Here is a 17413-nt window from a genome sequence, read left to right on the forward strand (position 1 = left end):
CTTCTAACGAACCAAAAATTTCCCCTGCACCTCTTATAAATGAGCAAAGGTAGCATAACTCCCCCCACTCCCTTGGGAAAAGGAAAGTGATAGGTCGATAATCCTTCAGAACGCGCGTTCCAGGGATAGTGTTTGATCAAACAACTCCAACTAAATTCAAATAAATTATAATTTATAACTACCTAATACGCTGGAGAATAGGGATCATTGACGGACCCTTTCCTAGGATTGTGCGCTGCTTGTCCAATTTCATTCAAATACATGATAACTTACCTAAATTTTCAAACGCCATGAGAAAAGGGATCATTCACACGGACGTCGATCAATTACTGTACGCAGGCGACTTATTTTGGGGGAAAATGAGAATGCATTTTAATAACTTAAAGGGGCGCTGTTCTCGTGTCGCAGCGCAGCTGTGCCCAATCACATGGAGGTGGGTGCAATGACCTCCCCGCCTTCCCGCATAGGCTGCCCATGTGCGAACGCAGCCTATGTCTGCGGCGAGAGAACATTCTCCCTAACTTAAAATAGTGGGATCTGGTCCAACTCATAGTTACATTGATTAAAATGCCCCTAAGGGGTAAGGGGCTAAAATATTAAAATGCATACTCCTCTATATACGAATTAAAGGTGGGACAATTAAAGTTCAAATCGACATGAAACATGGAAATACACATCATATATTTTCTTCAAAGATGATACTCCAAGTGGCAAAAGCAACCAAAGAGAGTAGGTGTTTAGGGAATTTTATAAGGCTATAGGAAAGGGGTGTGAACAAAGTGAAGATATCACTTGAAAGAAGGTAGGAACGGCTTCATCCTCCAAAAATTTAGTGCAAAAATACCAACTAGAAGGATTCCAAATGAAGGGGTACTTATAGCCAAGCACAAGTTCGGTGAAATGCCCAAAAGGACCTTGGGCTACAGTTCACGTTGTAGGGGTTAGGAAGCATGGGACGAGTGTAGAGAATGTTCAGGTACATGAACAACTCACAGCTGTTTAGATGGAATTCATTATCAGGTGGTGTTCTTTTTCTTTTCTTTTTATTAGTATTTTTTAATTTTTTATAGCCACCCAGTAATTTTAAGAAACAGCAGGCAAGGAACATCCCTATAATAGTGTGGAAAGAAACAATACATTAGTAAATCGAGGAGATACCTAATTATAAATAATTCTACTTATTCATCCAAAAAAAAATAATAATAATAATTCTACTTGGAAAGGGGACGCTTAATGAGGAAGAATGAATCGGATTCTCCATTCAGTCCCCCAAAGTCCACTACTTTGAATAAACTTTCAAGTATTGATGCGATACCCATATCAATCAATTCGCATTAGTGTGTGATCGATCTACAACTTCTCAGGCCAAAGAAAAGGAGAGAGAGAGAGACGGGTTGAGTAACTGTACTCTTCCAACCTGGACCCGTAATTCAAATCCGATTTGTAGGCAATTCATGACCCTAATAAAATTCATCAGGTAAATAGACAGATTCTAGTGTTAGATGTGTCTCGCTTGAGCCCTTAATGGTGTACGTTATTAAAACATATTGGATCATAAAATTGCCTCCTCGACCCGAACCCACCTGAACATAATGTATGAATGGACTAAGGTCACTCACTTGCCACAATGGTATCCGCCTTGAAATATTATGGCAACCAGGCCTTGGAATCAAATTCTATTATGCCTTCACCCTTCTTTTCCTTCTAACCCTTTAAACCATACATGCACCTAAAAAAGATAGTATCATGTGCACTAGGTTCCCACCACTCAGGATTTAAGGAAAATCATAATGTACGCAGCCTTAGCCCTACTTTCAAACCATGCATGCATCTCTTAAAAGAAAATCTAAAATCAGGTAAGTTGGCCGGCCGGCCGGCCGGGAGATTGAAATTTTAAGAAGCAGTAGAAGAAGGGGGAGTGTCAAAAACTCTTCCAACTATTAATTATTATCATCTATGAGAAAAAAGGAACATCATCACCCATTTTCTCATTTTACAAACTTACAAGATCATCACATGTTATTACACACACACACACACACACACACACACACACACACAAAAAAACAGATATCCTAACTTACTAAGATGATACTATCACATGAAGATCGAAGGAATGAAGAAAGAAAAGCAAGCTGTGCTTATACATCAACATTGCAAGCTGGAGGTCCAAGCAAAGGCACCTGACCAGCACAACCCTCCTTGAACCCAACCAACATCTCACATTTCACATAAATCCCATACCTCCTACTCCTAAAAACTCCAGCTTTCCACCTTATCTCCCCCAATAACACCAACCTCAGCGCCACCACCCCATAACTCTCATCCACCACCAACCCATTTGTTGTATCCGTTGACACCGGAACATCTCCTCCTCCTCCTCCTCCCAAAATCGGCGACACCACAGCCGTGCTATGTCGTTCCTGGAATAGCGGTGGTAGCCGAACTGCCGGCGTTATGGCTTGGTTATGATAAGAGACGTATGCAGAGAGACGGTCGTAGTAGATTGAAACTCGGCTGTTAGGATTGTGGATGACTATTGTGAATTGCATGTTGGTTGATATGAATGAAGGTGTGGACATGTTGAGGTTGTAAATGGATGCGCCCACGACTGCGAAGTGAGGCTTGTGTGGGCGATAGACGAGCCATACTGTCAGAGCTGTTACACCGGCAAGGAAGAGGAAGACACTGAGGAAGGTCCAGATACAGCGGCGTGAGTGAGGAGAGGACCTGGGATGGTTGTTGCACCTGCACTGCCCTTGATCACCCATATATGGAAGGTGGTTTAGAGAGAGAGAGAGAGAGAGAGAGAGAGGATTAAGGAAGAAATAAGAAAAGTGGGTTAAGGGTTGTGGCTTGTGGGCATCGTAGCAAATGAATGGGAGTGTAGAAATTGAAGAGGAAGAATCTACATGCCAGTTGACAGAAAAGGAGAGGAAGGGTGAGAAGAATAAATGCTCATCCTCTTAGTAAAAGGCAAAAAATATTCATTATTTGAAGGGTGTATCTGTTACAGACAGACTTTGTATTAATGGACTTTTGTTTGTCCTCAAACATAATGTATTTTTACATGGACTGAAGGGTACATAGTATAATTTCACCTTACATGTTAACCTTTTTTTTTGTTTTTTCGGCGACAAATCTCTTTGTGAAAACTGAGATAAGACTGCATACATTTAACTCTCCCTATACCCCGTAGTAGTAGGAGCTTTGTGCACTGAATACGTCTTTAAGAGAGGAATCTCACTCAAGGCAACCAAAATCAAGAGTGGATGGGGGCAGGGGTTGTGGGGAGATATAGAGATTGAAGATGGGAGTGATGGGCTCACGGTAAAGTGGTTTCGATCAAAGCCAAAAGATGGGGTAGACAGCAAGGGAGAGAGAAAAAAGGTAATGAGCGGCGGCGTCAATAGGTTGCAGTGGCCTGCAGGGAAGAGTGGAAGAGAGAGGGCGTGTAGGGGCAGTGGAAAAAATGGGTTTATAACAACAGACGGTTTGAATGGCTGTGATGCGAAGAAAGGGAGATGCTAGCATGTAAGATTCCATTTTATCATGCTAGTGTACATCATTTCCCCTAATGCAAATAGTTTCACAAAGAATTAATTTTTTCAACAAGCTTGAAGCCCTGAAGCAACATGTGGAGAAATCTGATTAGTCTGAAATTTGACACATGACTAGGTAATGATGGAAAAAAAATGTTCGCCAAATACAAGTACTTTCAAAAACCACCGTATGGCATTTTTATAGAGTCAACTAGGAAACTTACTTTGACAACAATTAAGAAATTGTCAATTAAGAAGATTTTAATTAATGGGCTTGTCTAAATGACACCTCTATCAAACCTCTTTTTTGCCTATTTTTAATTGTTCCTTAATTTATTTTCAAAAGTTTTTAAATCAATGATAAAATAAATCTTGAAAATAGTTTGAAACTGATTTATCATTGTGTCATTATTAAAACTTGTTGTCATTGTACATTTAACGTACACATGTAAAATGACAAGATTTACCTTCATAAAAATGTATATTTATATTGAAGAAAAGTTCTCTATGGGAACATAGGGCCACACATTGTTGTGGGCAAAATGATTGTTCCGCCGCCATGAACGCGGATCATTATCAGCTCCATTTCTTGGACAGCTCTATTTCTCAAAGTTCCTCAAATAGAGGGGGCAGAAATAACCACTCTACCCCTACTCGACCACATTGCCCGAGTGGGCCTCACCCCCCACCCTTTAGAGGCACTTGGGAAAATGGAGTGGGTAGAAAATGGAGCAGGTAATTTTGAGTTCCCCATGAACGCACCCCCATGCGTTAAGTTAATTAGGAAGTAGCACCAATCAGGCCGGATGAGAGTGGACCTGGCTATTGTCCAACCGTGTGACCACCCCCCCCCCCCAATTTGGATCCTCTACTGCCAAGTTGTCCGGCAGGACCGTGCTGTCCAGACACAGTGTTGTGCGCGATGTCCGCCTTACCCCTACCCAAACGTCTTGCTCGAGTGGGGGTAAGACGGTCATTGCACATAACACCGTGTCTAGGCAGCACAGTCCTACCGGACAACTCGCCAGTAGCAGTTCAGATCATCTACGGCGCTCTGCCCATAGCGCCATAGACGATCTGGATCCCGGCAGTAGAGGATCTGGTGATTTTGGGAATCAGATCTTCTACGGCTGGACAGAATCCTTTGCTACAGCCGTGTGACCACCCCACCCCACCCCTATCGTTTAGCGCTCCAGCTCCACACGGCTGGACAGAATCCTTTTCCGATTAGAGTTGGACATGGACATCATAGAAGAAGGACTCGGGGGGTCATTTTAAAGGGAGGATAGAGAGAGAGAGAGAGAGACAGAGGGGGACGCTAATTTGCGATATGCGGCGGTGTGCTCTGGCTTCTCCCAAAAATTACATCCGTCTTTCCGAAGCCATTGTCACTTCCCTTCACTTCCTTCTGCTTGCATGTTAACAGTCGAAGCTTTCGTAGGTGAGCCTTCAACCCTTTGCATGCAATCCCAAAGATGAAGGATTTCATGAGTCTTTTACGTCACCATGACCCACTCTCCCTTCTCCAAGCTTGTACTAAAGAACCCAATTCTCTCCCTCCTTCAAACATCCAAAAAAGCTTCAGAGATCCTCCAAATCCAAGCCCAGCTGACCACCACCAACCTCATCTCCGACACTTTCGCTGCAAGCCGATTGATAATCTCATTAACTTCAGGCGCTCTAAGCATGAATTATGCAGAGCTCGTATTCTCTCAAATTGAGTATCCCAGCACTTTCATTTGGAATACCATGATCAGAGGCTATATTGAAAGTTCGAATCCTTGTCGTGCTTTCCATTTCTATTGTCGGATGCAAAGGAAAAACGTGTTAGGAGATAACCACACGTACCCATATGTTCTTAAGGCTTGTGGGTTGATGTTGGGTCTAAATGAAGGGAGGGAGATCCATGGGGAGGTTTTGAAGAGAGGGTTTGCTTCTGATTTGTTTGTGAGGAATGCTTTGATCAGTATGTATTGTAGGTGTGGTGATATAGTTTGTGGTCGGACATTGTTTGATGGGTTTCAAGATAGGGATTTAGTTTCTTGGAATTCGATGATTGGTGGGTATGTGAGGTCTGGAGAGATGGGTGAGGCTCAGAAAATGTTCGATGAAATGCCGGAGAGAGATGTGTTTGCTTGGGCCATGATGATTGATGGGTATGGGAAGAAACTTGGTGATCTTAGTCGTGGTCGTGAACTTTTTGATAGAATGCCTGACAGAGATGTGGCATGCTGGAATTCAATGATAGATGGGTATCTGAACCATGGAAAAATGGTTGCTGCTCGTGAACTATTTGAAGAGATGCCCAAGAAGAATGTGATCACTTGGAGCATTATGATTGATGGCTATGCCAGGTTTGGGAACACGAAGGAAGCGTTGAATCTCTTTAATCATATGCTTCACTATGGAACAAAACCGGATAAAATTTGTACCATGGGCGCGATATCGGCTTGTGCTCAATTGGGTGCACTTGATCAAGGGAGATGGATACATACCTACATACAGAAAAACAAAATTATATTGGACATCATTGTTCAAACTGCTCTGTTGGATATGTACGTGAAATGCGGGAGCCTGGAGGAGGCACGCACAATGTTCAATAGCATGCCTGAAAGGAATATTATTTCTTGGAATGTTATGATTGCAGGACTTGGGATTTATGGCTTTGGAATTGAAGCTGTTGAGTTATTTGCTCAAATGGAGATGCAAGGAATGCCAATGGATGATTTGATCTTCTTGAGTGTTTTAACTGCCTGCAGTCATGCAGGCTTAGTAACTAAAGGTTTGGATAACTTCAAGAAGATGACCAGTGTTTATGGTATCAAGCCTAAGCTTGAGCACTATGGGTGCTTAGTAGATCTTCTTGGTCGTGCAGGACAATTAGATGAAGCGAAAAATGTCATACAGTCTATGCCCATGAAGCCAAATTCGGCCTTGTGGGGATCTCTTCTTGCAGCTTGCAAAACTTATCAAAATGTGCCTCTTGCGGAAGTCTCAGTAGGGAAACTAGTGGAGCTCAAGGCAGATGACTGTGGGGTGTATGTTATCTTATCGAACATCTATGCTGAAGAGGGGATGTGGGAGCATGTGTTGAAGGTGAGGAAGCTTATGAGTTATAGAGGGATAAAGAAGGAAGCTGGGAGAAGTGTAATCGAGGTTGATGGTGAGGTTGAGGAGTTTGTTAATGGTAAGAGGTCTCATTCTTTAAGTGAGGAGATAGATTTGGTGATCCGTAGCTTGTCCATGATGATAATATCTGTAGGATAGATAGTTCCTTGCGATGAAGAATGCAAGTTATACCTCTTGTCTACCTATGTGGACTACTTGCTCTTCAACATCCCAGATGGGCACACACTCTATCAAAAAGAGAGAAGCAAGATGGAAAGGAAAGTGCAGTAACCTCTCTGAAATATCAGGTATCATGGATTCGGCATATTAGTAGATCCTCGCCCACCCTAAAGAAATATGGGATTCATGAGGTGTAGTGATGCCTTGGGTTTCCCCTCGAAGCTGCAGTTAACTATGATAAACTCTGCTGTTGTAATCACAAAAGCAGGGAATTTGGGTGGTGGGTGATCATCAGAAAATTCATAACCATGGTACTTTGGATAATCCGTTTTCTGTGAAGGGCTACAACAGATTTTTGCAACTGAAATTGGGTCAAATTTTGGTTGTAGCTTCATGTTTTTTAGATTCTGATTCGAAGAGATCACCACCATGCAGTAATCATTTGCAATCTTGCATACGCTATTTATGCATTCCATAAAAGAGTTCTACCTATTTATCTATGATGGATCCGAAAGAAAGGGGAGAGTGCTTAGACAAGACCAGGGCTTGGGTTCTGCATCCAACACATTGTTGTCAGGTATGCACTGTAGAAGATTCACTCTGGTGCTTTTTTGCATTCCTTAGACTTTGAGAGGGGGGGGCGGGGGGCTGGAGGGAGGATTTTTTATTGCTATTTTTAGAGAGTTGAATTGTTTTTTTTTTGGTTTTGCTTGGTGTAACCATGGCTAGTAACACCTAGTCTGGCATCATAACGGTTTTGCCCGCTCTTCTGGCTCAAACCTGTGTAATGGGGGTGTTTTGAGTAGTCAAATGTCAACCTCAGTGATGGTGTTTTGCCTCTTCTACGCCACCTAGCATGGTGACAAAAATTGTTGTCGTGTATGGTTCAATGGAGATTCCCCCCTCCTTTTTTTTCATTTACTTTTAGTGCTCGAGAGAGGGTTTTCCCTCTTTGAAGTCTACACTAATTTTGGAAGAAAAAAAAATGTTTTTTTCTTAAAGAAGACTGCATTTCCTAATTGTTCAACACAGAAACTAGAAATCTCTAGCATTTTAGACATTGGATGTGAAGTTAAAATTGCCACAGTTTGTCTGGCGGAACAGTAGTGAGGAACTAAACCCAAGCTTTGATGAAACCAGATCGAACTGCAACAGGTTGTCCTCGAACTGATGCCCCCCAATTACAATTGCAGTTCTGGGCCTTTTTCCCCCATCCACAAAACCAAGACACAGCACATCATTCTTCACATTTACCATCGAGTTGGCCCCAAAGATCCTCCAAAACACCTTCTCACTCTGCAACACTAGATCGATCGTGGGTACCGCTGGTCCCACCCTGGTACTCGCAATGTTCTTCGAGCTGAAGCAAGCCCCAAAGGGTGCCACAGATGCCACTCTCTTAATCTTCATTGACACTGCCTTTGTGGTGAAAGCATGGATAAGCGCGTTATAGATTGAGGTCTCTAGAGTGGTATAATTCGTCATTGTGCTGATCTTGGTGCCACCATACCCATCTTTGTCGAAGGATAACAAGGACATGTTCATGGGGATGGCTGTGCCATCAATTTTGATAGATTTCACTCCAATGAAGTACTCATCGGAGGGTTCACCCACTGTGTAAACTGGTGCTGTGCTGACCGGATTAATGAGGAGAGGGGTGTACATGAGTGACTTAGACAGATCAAAATGGTTGGGTAAGAAAGCATAAGGTCCATTCCCGAAGAACATGACCCCTTTGGCAGTTGTTGAAGATGGCATACAGAGAGCAAATTTATGGGCAATCTTAAACTTAGATGTGAGCTGTTTGTGCAATGCTGTTTCAGTGCTTGCAAGGCCTAGCATTCCCTCAACTCCTTTGGGCAGGCCTTGCAAGAGGAATGTAGCTCCACAGGTGATCGGGAATCTGCGCATATATGCAAGATGACCAGGTTTCGATCCATCAGTGGACGGTACAGCGACAACATCCTCACCTATCAGTGATACTGAGACACCATCGACGATGGGGTTATCAGCGATGACACCGCAAGTGTTGTTGGTGCATCCGGGCCGACGAGGTCCATTGCAACCAGAGCAGCTAATATCCTTGGCAAGCTTGCATCTAGTGGAGCCACAAGGGATTGGGTGGTACGTCGATGACACATAGCCGTCATCACAGTCGACCCAGAGGTGTTGGCCGCCGAGATCGACAACCAGATCCACAGAGGCGAGGGGAGTTCTTGTTTTGATGTTGGTCACATACTGAAGGGTGTTGGCGTCCTTGGTCACCGCCAGGAGCATCTCTTTGGGATGTTTTGCATCTGAGATAGAGAAGAAAAAGCATAACAAGATAAGGTGAAAAGAAGAAGCCATTGAATTGAAGAAGATCACAGAAACCCGCAAGCAGACCTTTAAATAGTGAACCCAAGATAATAAAGCTCAGAAGGCGAAGCAGTGTAGAAACCCAAGTGGTCTTTAAATAATGAACCAACCCAGGTCGTCTTTAAATAATGAACCAAAGACCCTTAAAAAGCTGCTCCAATTTTCGTTTCTTTAGTATCCACTTGAACTGTTATCATTGGAAGGGTGTGTGCTCCTGTGGGTTTTTGTGAGGCAAATTCATTGGAAACGCAGAGAAATGGATTTTAAAATTTATAATAAAGTCAGGGATGGCGGGGTTTGCTGACTCAATTTGTCACTTCAAAATGTGCATGAGTAGCCAGTAGATGGTGGTGCTACCCACCATGGGAAGAAAACGTATTGTTTTTTCCCACCCCCATCTTTACCATGTGAAGAAAACGTAATAGAATATATTTTTGGAGAAATGTTCTCGGGCCAGATTTGGTATGATTTCTATTTCAATTTTGGATTGATTTTATGAAATAATCAACAAATAGATTTTTTGTCGAGAAATTGAAATTGTTTTGGTTGTATCAATATGAAATATTTCAAAAATAAAAAAATTCATTTGATAGTTCAATTTTTGAGAATAGATTCTCTATATTTCTTTGGGTGGTGATGATGGGGACGGTGGTTATAGTGGTGATGGTGGGGTGGCGGTGGTGATAGCAGTGATGGTGGTAGTAGTGGTGGGTTAGTGGTGGCAATGGCGGCGATAGGGATGGTGGTGGTGGTGGTGATGAGACCATTTGGAGAAAAGGGTGGCGTTTTTATTTTTAACACGAAATTACTACTTTTTCGATCAAATTAAGCATGTGCTCATTAAAGAGCAGAGTGACATCAAATGAAACAAAAATTCTGAAAGAGCTCCTCACCTATTTTTGAAATTCTATTCCATTTGATTTCTATTTCACTGAAATAAGATGTAAAAATCAAACCAAACAATTTTCAAAGTAGAATCACCCCATGAAATTGAAATAGAAATCATATCAAATCAGGCCTGAGTCTGGGAGCTATAGAAGGTAGGAACATCATATTATAGGGAGGAGGACAGAGACAGATACAAGGGTCTGTTTGGTTTGGTGGCTTTTACTAGTTGAAGGCTCGGTTCAATGGTCTAGATGGGCTAATGGAGAAGGTAGAGAATTTGTTGGTGTTGGACCATGTTGGGTCTAAGGTCATGTGTGTAACTGCCATATAAGTTGGCAAATATTTTCCTTAGTGGGTGTGGAACATGGTTCCAATGCACTGTATTGGATCGGGTATCGGTCACTTGCAAAACTGATGCAATACTGATACAGTATTGGAACAAATCGGCTATATCGAATAAAATTATCCCTAAATCTCCTTTAAAAAAATGAGTTTTCTGACCATTGTACCCCTTGTGCGTATTGTGTACGATACAGTATTGGCACAGTATCAGGATCAGCTACATGCAAAATCGGTACATATCGCTTGATATGAGCGATATGATACTGATACTTAGAACCATGGTGTGGAAACCAAAAGGTCAATTGGGAAAATGTGCGTAGTGGGTTTTCTCTACCATGAGAAGAAGAAAGAGAATGAAGGAGGTGGACTCTTTAAGGAAGTAAAATCTTCAAGAGTGTAGAGTTTTCAAAAGACTAGCACTAGAGATATATTAGGTACAAAATGAAGTTGAAGAAGTTTTCTGACAAATCTTTAAACTAGATACGATAAAAGCCAAAAGATCGAAATTATTGAGTTTGGTGAACTTTATCTAGACTAGTTGAAGGTTGAGTAGGTTAATGGAGAAGATATTAAATTTAATGGTATTGCTATGTTAGGTCCATATAAGTTGGCAAGCATTTTCCTTAGTAATTGGGGAAACCAAAGGGTTACTTGGGGGAAATTAAATTATTATTAATTTTCCATTTTTTCTTTCCTTGCCTTTCAATTTTATTAAGTTACTTGTCAATAGTCAATACCCGTCCAGGTTTAAAATTCTGAAACCAGAAGTTTGAAATTTCTAACTTCTGTATTTTGAAGCTTTTTACAAGGGTCCAGTTAAGGGACATTACTCATTGGTGCGATTGAATTCCCGTAATCATTATTACATATTAGGGAGAGGGTTCTTTGCCCGGCAGCATGCCCCTTACTCCAATGTTGGGAGAATCAAAGTGTGTGCGCCTCCCTTTGTGTCTTGGTGTAGGCACCATGCCGCCAGGCAAGGTTCCTTTTCCCTAGATAGTATTACACAAGGAGATTATTGTATATTTGTATTTTAAAATAATGTTTTTGTCTATGTTAGTTATTCTTGTTTTGCTCAAATGTTACTAATGAGATGGGCATAGTTAAAATCTAAGTAGAAATTAGCGAAATTTCAAAATGTCAAAAATGAAACAGGAGGCAAAATCTAGAATCAGCATTGTTACACCAAAATTTGGCTCATTTCACTTGAAATTTCGCTCATTTTCAATCACAAAAATGCATTGTTTCATTGAAATTTCAATCATTTTGATTGAAAATTTCAGTCATTCGATCATCTCAGAATTCGTAATATTTGCTTGTTTTTAAACAGAATTCATAATTTCTGAAATTCAGAAAAATGAGTCAAATGACGTACATATTATGAAACTACCGCAATTCTCAAATGAAGAATTTGTATTTCAATGAACTAGTGTTTATTTTGCCATCAAAATGAAATATTAATTAGAAATTTAGAGTTTTTTGGCCAAATGAAATAAAATCGATCACTTAGGGACCGATCAATTGCTCTGAAACAATTCCAAAGCAAACCCTCTCTTTAAAACCTCCCTATATTCTCCATCCCTTGACGACTAGCAATAAGATTTAAGAAATTCTCCATTTTTGCGTGAATTTCTTTACTAATGGTTATCATTGTGCTTGAATGGATGCTAGGAAACTGTGAAAGGCATTTTAAACATTCAACATATAGAAGGAGTGGTGATGATCTTAGATCCATGGGTGAACTCTTCATCATCAGCCGGAACATTGCAATTGACATAGCTTCTATTGCAAATAGGGAAGGTATATGGGTGGCTCTGATAGCATTCACACGATGTCTATGTGTTCTTTTACGTGGTACACTCTTGAGTGAATAGTCTATAGTTGTATGTGGTATGCATTCTCATAACAGATTTTGAACTTAGAATACATTTTGAGCCGAGCCGAAAAAATAGAAAAGAATCGACTTTGATCAGAATGTGTCCTGTGCCTAGAATCAATTTATTCTGAAAATGCATAACAAACATCGCCTATGTGTCCACGGTTTAAGGTTGCGGAGTTGGGGAGTAGGAAAATTAGTTGTGTTGGCTCAGGTGAGTTGCAAAGTATCAGTCATGGCCTCATGGGTACTGAACTGGGTATAGTATGCCTAAAAACCCATATCAGACTGGATTGGATCCGGCTTTTTGAATCTTGACCCTGTATTTTTAGTTTGGGACATTTGGGGATTGCCGGATTGGGACAAGTGTTGTGGAAGTGGTAACCTATAAAACGCCAAGTCTTCTTTCTCGTCTTCATTTGCGGCTCTCGATCTTTTTTCTCTCTTTCATGTTTGCAACATCATTTAAGTTCAGGTATATGATTTACTTACTTCTTTGGCATTAATTTTTTTTTTTTTTTAAAATCTTACTATGTGTTGATGATTCTGCTTGCAACACACATAAACGTCTCATGTTTGTAAGGATTGAGTTTGTTGTTTTAATTTGTCTCAGAAGTTCTATAGAATCATTCATAGTCTCTTTTTCGTTTTTTCTGGTTTCTAAAACCCAGCATTTGATTTTATCTTAATAAACATTGAAAGATTGGCATGAGGGTGAGTGGGATGTGTTGTCCAATTGTGTAATAAGTAAGTCGATATTTCGAATTTGGTTAATTTGGGTAATTGCATTGGCACCCTTTTCTCCCCTCTTTGTTTCATAAAAGTTTGATTAGGAGTTAGAGAAGTAATAGATTAGAGGGGATTTTATCTATGATTAAGATGGGATCTACAAAATTTTCTAGCATTGTGACTGCATTGCTATTATATCTACAGAGCAGTCCTGGTTGCCCTACCCTTCCAGATTTTTTCCCTAAATTTTATCTTTGTCTCCTTATTGTTAATCTGTTTTCCAAATTTCTTGTGTTTCTTCTTCTTTTTCAGTTGGTGGTATTATGCTTACTTTCTTTTAATGCTTAATTTGGCACTTTGTGAACCCTAGCTATACAAAAGATCATAATGTGGTTGCATTCTTAACAGATATGGAAAGGTAGCTTTCCATGAATTTAAGTATTATGTTGAGGTACCGACACTGGGGAGGGGGATGTGATTTTCGGTATGGAATTAAATATGAAGTGCAGTTAGTTTTATTACGCTCTATAGTGTGGCTTATCTGCTGCTACATGTTGAACAAGGAAATTTGGTAATGAAGAACAGTCAAATTAGAAGAGTTTTGGTTTGTTCATATTACAGCAAGTACCACAAGCCATGCTTTGAATCTGATACATTGAAACACATTTATCACGTGTATGGGAAATTCAAAACTTGAATTTCATTTTATGAAAATCTAATTATTTCTGGGCATTGAAAATCTATTTGAGGCTTGCAAACTCCAAAGTTCTAGGTAGTACTAGCAAAACCTATTTCTGCAATAGACAATATAACAGCAGTTCTAGAAAAAGTAAAAGTAGGCCTTGTAGACTCAAGGCCTGTGGCTTTATTTTCATCTTAAGCAAGGAAGCCAGATCCAGTCTCTTTATGAGAGACTTGTTTAGACAACATCAGAAAGATTAATGTGGCTAATGCTGACAATGTGTGATTAAATGCTCGAGTCTTGAACATGGGAGAAGATGTTTCTAAATAAATTGAATCATGTAAAAAGAGATGCTCTAGAAATCGGATTCAACAATGTTTTAAGTTACAATTGCTTGTAGTTTGGATAAGGTTTTTTGCACCTAACTTTGATTGATCTTAGCCTCACTCGATGCTTTAGATTATATTTCTATCAGACACAACCCAAATAATTTATTATATCTATAAAGTTACAACAAGAGAATTAATATAGTCAAGAGAGAGAGAGAGAGAGAGAGAGAGAGAGAGAGTGTAATCTTCATGTGCTAGTCATGGTGCTCAAGACAGTAGTGGCTTTAATTTATTACAAGAATAAGACAATGTCATTGAGCTAGATTAGGATCCAGGCTAGAGCTTCCAGTTTTGAAAGCATTGACCCTTGAAAAATTAATGAAGATTGCCAGGAAGAAGTTGCGAGTACACCAGTTTCAGGTATAACTTGAATCTTGTCTACATTTTAGATGCTGAATGATGGCATAAAGATGGAAAAAATTGTTGAGTAAAGAATCTTCTTTTGGTTATGTGTTTTTTTGTTGTCTCTCTATATATGTATATATTTGATAAATTTATCTCCCTTTATTTTGTCATATCATAGCAATGTATGAGAATCTAGCAGCCCAGCCTGTGGTTCCAAGACCTCCCTTGATTCCCCAACCCAATCCCTTTGGGAATGTATCATATGGAGCTGGTTCAGCATTAATCCAAGGCGGACTTGGAGCATATGGAGAGAAAATCTTGGGGTCAAGCTCTGAATATGTGCAAAGCAATGTAGGTAGCATCTTGCAATTGGTTGCACACTTAATTTGAAGTCAAAAAGAAAAAAAAACAAAAAAATAAAATGTTTCACACTTATATATCATTCCCTGGATATTTATACTTTTTGCACTAACTGTTCTGAAATGGGCAGATAAACAGGTATTTCTCTGATCCCCAATACTATTTCCAAGTGAATGAGCAGTATGTGAGGAACAAATTGAAGATTATTCTATTTCCATTCTTACACAGGGTAAGCAAGAACTGTCTTGATAGATATTCTTCTGTGGCCAGATTTTATTTTTAAATGAAATTTACCAAATATCAATTCATGTTCTGCATTTCCCCCAGGGGCACTGGACGAGGATTACTGAGCCATTTGGGGGCAGGCTGTCATATAAGCCTCCTATCTATGACATAAATGCCCCAGACTTGTACATTCCCCTGATGGCATTTGTTACTTATGTGGTTCTCTGTGGTTTCTCATTGGGTCTTGTTGGGAAGTAAGTTTCAGGTTTATTATATATTTTAGTAGCTAGCTAGGTTCCTTCACATTAACTTTTTAAATTTGACCTCTGGAAGTACTGTTTGTATTTTGTCCCTCATATTTCCAGGTTTAGCCCTGAAGCTTTAAGCCTGCAATTCACAAAAGGATTATTAGGCTGGTTTCTGCAAGTCATGGTACTTAAACTATCATTGTATTCATTGGGAGGTGGAGAAGCACCTTTCCTAGACATTGTGGCATATGGTGGATATGCTTTTACAGGTACGTGCCTGGCTGTGCTGGGGAGGATCATGTGGAGCTATGCATACTATTTCCTAATGCCATGGACATGCTTGTGCATGGGTGTCTTCTTGGTGAAGACAATGAAGCTTGTTCTGTTTGCAGAGGTAAGGAGTTATGATTCAAGCAAGCATCACTATCATTTGCTTTTCATGGCTTTAGTACAGCTCCCTTTTTTCATCTGGCTTGGCAATATTAATGGGGCATGATTTTAATTTAGTGTATATGTTAATTCTGCTATGATATATGCTCTTAATTGAGAGAATCTAGTCATCTATGTACCACTCACTGGTCTGCTAGTTGTGAGAAGTTCGATTTTTTTTTTTGGTCAAAGAGAAAATTATGCATTAGAAATATAGTATCTATATACTTATGATGTGTTTGAATACTTATTTAAATTTTTATTTTTTTTTGGTAATAATCTAGTAATCACTTTAATCGCTAGATAGATAATGCTTATGTGTCAAATTTCAAATTCAAATCTAATCAAGTAGCCCACCATCCATTGTTAATTTTCCCATGTACTTTTAGCCATCCATTTGTAAGAGTTTCTTATGTGACAAATTTGGAGAAAGTTTTCCTCCACCCCAGTGAGCTAGGGTTCACCCACCGTGCATCTAGTATCATTATTACTCTACTTTCTGTTTTACGAAGTCAATCCTCCCCGTTGTTCTCGATACTCATCCCAAGACACCCAAAACCATAGGCAAGGGATTCTCCATTCATCAAGGGAGAAAAGGAAATTGGTTCTGCCAAATTTTGTCATATGATCAACTTTATTTGGATTGAAGCTTGACATGTGAGGAGATGACCCTAGTCTTATTCACAATACAAAACTTGGCCCCAACCAATCTACCACATACATGATCGTTTTTTCCAACCATTGGGTGAGGTGGAGCAAGAAATGTAATTACACATCCTCTCTCTACCTCCATCGAATGGTTGAAGGTACGACCATGTAAGTACATGGCATGCATAAAACCTTTTATCATATTCTTGGATGCCTCCTTTCTCATTTTGGACTGAGAATTGGGTCCCCGACTTAAGGGGTTTCTCTATTCCTGCTGATTGTCACCTAGCAAAGCAAACAGAGTTTGTCAAGTTAATGATTTACGTTGGTAATTGTTGGAATCTGAGACTTATATTTACAACTTTGTTCTCATTGTGTTGCCAGATCAATTTGTAAGATTCCAATTTCAACTCAATTGATCAGTTTAATGACAAGTGGCACTGTCCTTTGTCTCGGTGAAAGTGACTACTAGATTGGTGGTCAAATCTCTCATTAAACATGATTTAATGCTTATCTTTTTCCACTTGCGAAAGAGGATTTGGAAGATTTTGTGGAAACTTAAAAGTCCATCCACGTTTGAGGAGTTCATGTGGAAGTGTTGGTTAATGGGCTTGCCACACGTGATTGATTGGTTAAATTTATATTTGTTGATACTTTTTGTTTTTTTTTTGCACGTTTACTACTGAATCTCCTTGGCATTTATTTTTTCTTGTAATTTTTCTAAACATATTTGGATTTCAGGCCATTAGGCGTATGCATAGAGTATTTCCAAGTCTTCTTCTTTGAGCAAATTTTGTTTTTTTTTTCCTCTTTAGTTGTTTCCTCATCTTTGTCTAAATCGGATGTCTCATTTTTTATCTGATTTTTCCATTACTATGTATTTATTTTATATGGCTGGTTCGAAATAAATGTGTGTTTTTTAATCAAGCCCCCTCACCCATCTTGCTTGTCAAACTTATGGGCTAATTTTCTTTGTGCCTGCGCTCAGACACATGGGTTGGCTATTCAGGGGGGGGGGGGGGGCAGGCGGGGTGGTCATTTCGCCCACCCCCATGTGTCTAGGC

At 39.9% G+C, this 17413-nt stretch overlaps 4 protein-coding genes across 4 annotated transcripts; 2 read left to right on the forward strand and 2 right to left on the reverse strand.

Moving 5' to 3' along the window:
* Window positions 1–2104: 2104 nt before the first annotated feature.
* On the reverse strand, window positions 2105–2771 carry LOC122651242 (NDR1/HIN1-like protein 1). Its single transcript, XM_043844546.1, has one exon. It carries the CDS (start codon window positions 2769–2771, stop codon window positions 2142–2144), a length of 630 nt encoding a protein of 209 aa, XP_043700481.1. The 3' UTR covers window positions 2105–2141.
* Window positions 2772–4978: 2207 nt separating this feature from the next.
* On the forward strand, window positions 4979–7428 carry LOC122651754 (pentatricopeptide repeat-containing protein At3g29230-like). Its single transcript, XM_043845279.1, has one exon. The coding sequence runs from the start codon at window positions 5049–5051 to the stop codon at window positions 6807–6809; it is 1761 nt and encodes a 586-aa protein (XP_043701214.1). The 5' UTR covers window positions 4979–5048; the 3' UTR covers window positions 6810–7428.
* A 340-nt stretch (window positions 7429–7768) lies between these two features.
* On the reverse strand, window positions 7769–9179 carry LOC122650063 (probable aspartic proteinase GIP2). Its single transcript, XM_043843360.1, has one exon. It carries the CDS (start codon window positions 9177–9179, stop codon window positions 7884–7886), a length of 1296 nt encoding a protein of 431 aa, XP_043699295.1. The 3' UTR covers window positions 7769–7883.
* Window positions 9180–12733: 3554 nt separating this feature from the next.
* Window positions 12734–15801, forward strand: LOC122652440 (protein YIF1B-B-like). The gene is made up of 5 exons (XM_043846176.1): window positions 12734–12769; window positions 14618–14790; window positions 14930–15028; window positions 15127–15278; window positions 15390–15801. Exons 2-5 carry the CDS (start codon window positions 14620–14622, stop codon window positions 15766–15768), a joined length of 801 nt encoding a protein of 266 aa, XP_043702111.1. The 5' UTR covers window positions 12734–12769; window positions 14618–14619; the 3' UTR covers window positions 15769–15801.
* The last annotated feature ends 1612 nt before the right edge of the window (window positions 15802–17413 follow it).

The sequence above is a fragment of the Telopea speciosissima genome, chromosome 2, assembly GCF_018873765.1.
Source record: "Telopea speciosissima isolate NSW1024214 ecotype Mountain lineage chromosome 2, Tspe_v1, whole genome shotgun sequence".
NCBI classification, from domain to species: domain Eukaryota; kingdom Viridiplantae; phylum Streptophyta; class Magnoliopsida; order Proteales; family Proteaceae; genus Telopea; species Telopea speciosissima.